The sequence below is a fragment of the Nerophis lumbriciformis genome, linkage group LG22 (genome assembly GCF_033978685.3).
Source record: "Nerophis lumbriciformis linkage group LG22, RoL_Nlum_v2.1, whole genome shotgun sequence".
NCBI classification, from domain to species: domain Eukaryota; kingdom Metazoa; phylum Chordata; class Actinopteri; order Syngnathiformes; family Syngnathidae; genus Nerophis; species Nerophis lumbriciformis.
The window spans coordinates 18,889,959-18,893,917 of NC_084569.2; the positions used below are offsets into that span (position 1 = coordinate 18,889,959).

The 3,959-nt window shown below is 40.6% G+C and overlaps 1 protein-coding gene across 1 annotated transcript in view; it reads right to left on the bottom strand.

Moving 5' to 3' along the window:
- The window catches only part of LOC133615054 (myeloid-associated differentiation marker-like), an 8,190-nt gene extending 4,717 nt beyond the window's left edge, over positions 1 to 3,473 (bottom strand). The window contains exon 1 of the mRNA XM_061973393.2: positions 3,041 to 3,473. Coding sequence (XP_061829377.1) covers positions 3,041 to 3,307 — 267 coding nt within the window. The 5' untranslated portion in view covers positions 3,308 to 3,473. The remainder of the gene's footprint in view (positions 1 to 3,040) is intronic.
- Between the last annotated feature and the right edge of the window lie 486 nt (positions 3,474 to 3,959).

Sequence of the window (3,959 nt, forward strand, 5' to 3'; positions counted from 1 at the left end):
ATGTCCATCCATCCATCCATCTTCTTCCGCTTATCCGAGGTCGGGTCGCGGGGGCAGCAGCCTAAGCAGGGAAGCCCAGACTTCCCTCTCCCCAGCCACTTCGTCCAGCTCTTCCTGTGGGACCCCGAGGCGTTCCCAGACCAGCCGGGAGACATAGTCTTCCCAACGTGTCCTGGGTCTTCCCCGCGGCCTCCTACCGGTCGGACGTGCCCTAAACACCTCCCTAGGGAGGCGTTCAGGTGGCATCCTGACCAGATGCCCGAACCACCTCATCTGGCTCCTCTCGATGTGGAGGAGCAGTTTGGAATGTATGATGGTATATATATATATATATATATATATATATATATATATATATATATATATATATTCTACCGTAAAAATCGAGGTGGATTTTACAACATATTATTGTAAATGGAAACATGGTACCACAGTTTTTTCGCAGTAAAATTCTGGCAACTGAGATGATAGTTTAATGTAAAATCTAGAGTTGTACGGTGTATTACAGGGTACTATTCTCAATGGGAAAATGGTACACCACTGTTTTTCACGGTAAAATTACTGCAAAATCTAATAATTTTTACAGTCTACAATTTGATGGATAACTTGCTTTGAAATCATCGGTCAAGCATATATTTAAGTAATTATTTAAATTTTAACAAAAAACATGTTTGGAATGTACGATAATACAATAATATTGCACCTTTAGATGCACTGTAAAACAATTTAGTAAAAACATTGTGGTTAGAGTGTCCGCCCTGAGATTGGTAGGTTGTGAGTTCAAACCCCGGCCGAGTCATACCAAAGACTATAAAAATGGGACCAATTGCTTCCCTGCTGGGCACTCAGCATCAAGGCTTGGAATTGGGGGTTAAATCACCAAAAATGATTCCCGAGCGTGACCACCGCTGTTGCTCACTGCTCCCTCACCTCCCAGGGGGTGAACAAGGGGATGAGTCAAATGCAGAGGACACATTTCACCACACCTAGTGTGTGTGTGTGTGTGACTATCATTTGGTACTTTAACTTACTTTAAAAACTAGTACCTCAGTTGTGAAAATTTGACTGTAAAAATGTTGGTGTTTTTTTTTTTCCAACATATTACTGTAATTAGAACCATGGTAACATTTCGAAGTAACATTTTGGCAACTGAACTGACAGTTTTTTTACTGTATAATTTAACAGAAAAACGGGACCAACTATTTTTAGAGGCAAAATTTCAGCTACTGAGCTGGCAGGTTTTGTTTTTTTTGCGTAAAATCTACAGTTGTTGTTTTAATGGTGTGGTATTATAAATGGAAAGACTGTACCATAGTTGTTGTTTTTTTTTTTTTTTTACAATAAAATTCTGGCCTCCCATTTCAACTATCGTGGCTCGACCACACTGCAGTTTGTAGAAATAATATTTTTTAAGCATTTTCCACAACACTTTTGCCCTAAATTAAACCTTTTGGTAACACTTTAGTATGGGGAACACGTATTCACCATTAATTAGTTGCCTATTAACATGCAAATTAGTAACACATTGGCTCTTAACTAGTCATTATTAAGTACTTATTAATGCCTTATTCTGCATGGCCTTATTATACAACCAGTAAGCCATTAACTAAGAGTCTTTCCTCAATAACCTCAGAATTATTGCTTATTAGTAACCCTATCTCTAACCCTTATATGTTCCCCTAGTGTCCAAATAACTCTAAATTAAGTCTTTGTTACTTTAATAAGCAACTAATTAATGGTGGATATGTTCCCCATACTAAAGTGTTGCCAACCTTTTTCAAGCATAACAGTGAATGTTTGCAGCACTAACTCTTCCGGGACGCTACAAGGTGTGTGTATGTGTGTGGGGGGGCGGCGGGGTTTGGAGGTAGCGGGGGTGTATATTGTAGCGTCCCGAAAGAGTTAGTGCTGCAAAGGGTTCTGGGTATTTGTTCTGCTGTGTTTATGTTGTGTTACTGTGCAGACGTTCTCCCAAAATGTGTTTGTCATTCTTGTTTGGTGTGGATTCACAGTGTGGTGTATATTTCTAACAATGTTAAAGTTGCTTATACGGCCACTCTCAGTGTAAACTGTATCGCTGTTGATGAAGTATGCGTTGCATTCGCATATGTGTGCGTACAGAAGCCGCTCATATCTTGTGACTGGGCGGGCACGTTGTTAGAAGGGATGAAAAGTGGACGTGACGTCAACTTGTAGAGGACGTTAAAAGCAGTGCCTGTAAGGCACGCCCCCAAGACTGTGGACTACGAGATATAATGACTGATGAACACCTTCGTTCGATAATGAGGGTTGCCTCAGCTCAAAGCCTGAGCCCCGACATTAATGAATTAGCATCCAAGAAAAGATGGCAGGTATCTGGCTTGGGCACATCAGATTAGATCAGTGTGTTGCAAACTGAGCAGTTTAAAGTCCAGAATGGTTGGTTTATTCATTATTTTATTTTCAAATGTATTAGCCTGAGGAAAAAGTTAATGTTGATATTTACCTCAGAAGGCTGCAAATAGAAAAGAGGCATTCAATTTTTATTTAAATTGTATTTGATATGCCATTGATATTTTTTTATTATTATTATTATTATTATTTGAAACTCGATTTTGCATGTCACTTTATAAGCCTTGCTTGTTCAATATTTAATGCAAAACTTGTTTGGGTCCCTATTAAAAGGTTAATTTGTTCAGTATTAAATTTTGGCCCACTCTGTATTTGAGTTTGACACTCCTGTTGTAGAAAATGGATGGATGGATGACAAAACACATACTATCAATACCACACTAGTATTGACCGTTACACAAGACCAAACCAATCAGATCATGCTGTTCAGTATCGTGGCCACTGATTGGCTCAGCCACAGGAAGCATTGTTATATAGGATTAGGAGCGTGTAAAGGTGAGTCAAGGGTGTTATGTCATAATGTAGAACAATTGATCGAGTATATAGGTTTTTTTGCTCCAGCTATGAAAATATTCCATTTATAATGAAATTACACTTTTAATCCCAACGTGATGGCATAAGGATATTGGGGGCAAAAAAAGATACGCACCATGAGCGTGGCCAACATGGCGAAGGCGGTGGTGAAGTCCTCCCAGGAGATGGGCAACTTGGGTCCCAGGCTGAGGAAGTCCAGTAGAAGTATGAGGATGGTGACGGCGAAGCAGAAGCACCAGGTGAACATGCACCATGTCCAAAAAGAGTCTGTGGAGTGGAGGAAGGAGGCCACCAGACTGAAGGAGATGCAGGTGAAGACCACCTCGAGTATCCTCACGATGCCCACGGGGGACGCCAGCGCCTTTGGGTCGACACTCACCATCTTTGCCTCGTCTTTGTTGTGTCTGGATGATTTTCTACCGCGACTGTGCTCAGTGGCAACCTCTCGTCCGTTAGTGCTGCCCCGACATCTGTGCCGCCCTCGCGAACACAGAAGTAAATGTGAATGTGCCACTCCCTTTTTTTTTTTTTATTGCTTGCTTCTATTCCCTCCCTTCATATGGATACGCATGTTCCACATTTCATGTCATGTTTGCACATAAATGTTTCTGTTTGCTTATCAGCCAGGTTGCCTTTTTTTATTGTTCCCACACCCAGAATGACACATTCTTACTCCACTCTTATTTCTCTTCATTAGGACGAACTATATCTGTAAATGTTTAACTAGAATGCAGTAGGATATGAACTTTGCTATTAGGGTGGGTTTGAACCTAGAAGGTTTTATTAGAAATTGATCAAAGTGGATTTTCCAACTGAATCAATTCCCAATTATTTGTGTTTATTTAGTGAGATTTGTTCTCGTGATATGTGGCACTGTTGACTTTGTCGTACTGCTTTGATAAACAAATGTGTTAAAATTAGTCAGGTGTTGCCTTGGAAAGACACACCTGTTTGCCCTCTAATGGTCCTATGCATAGGCGCCGATCTACAGTTGTGTGTATTAGTGTTGTCCCCATACCAATATTTTGGTACTT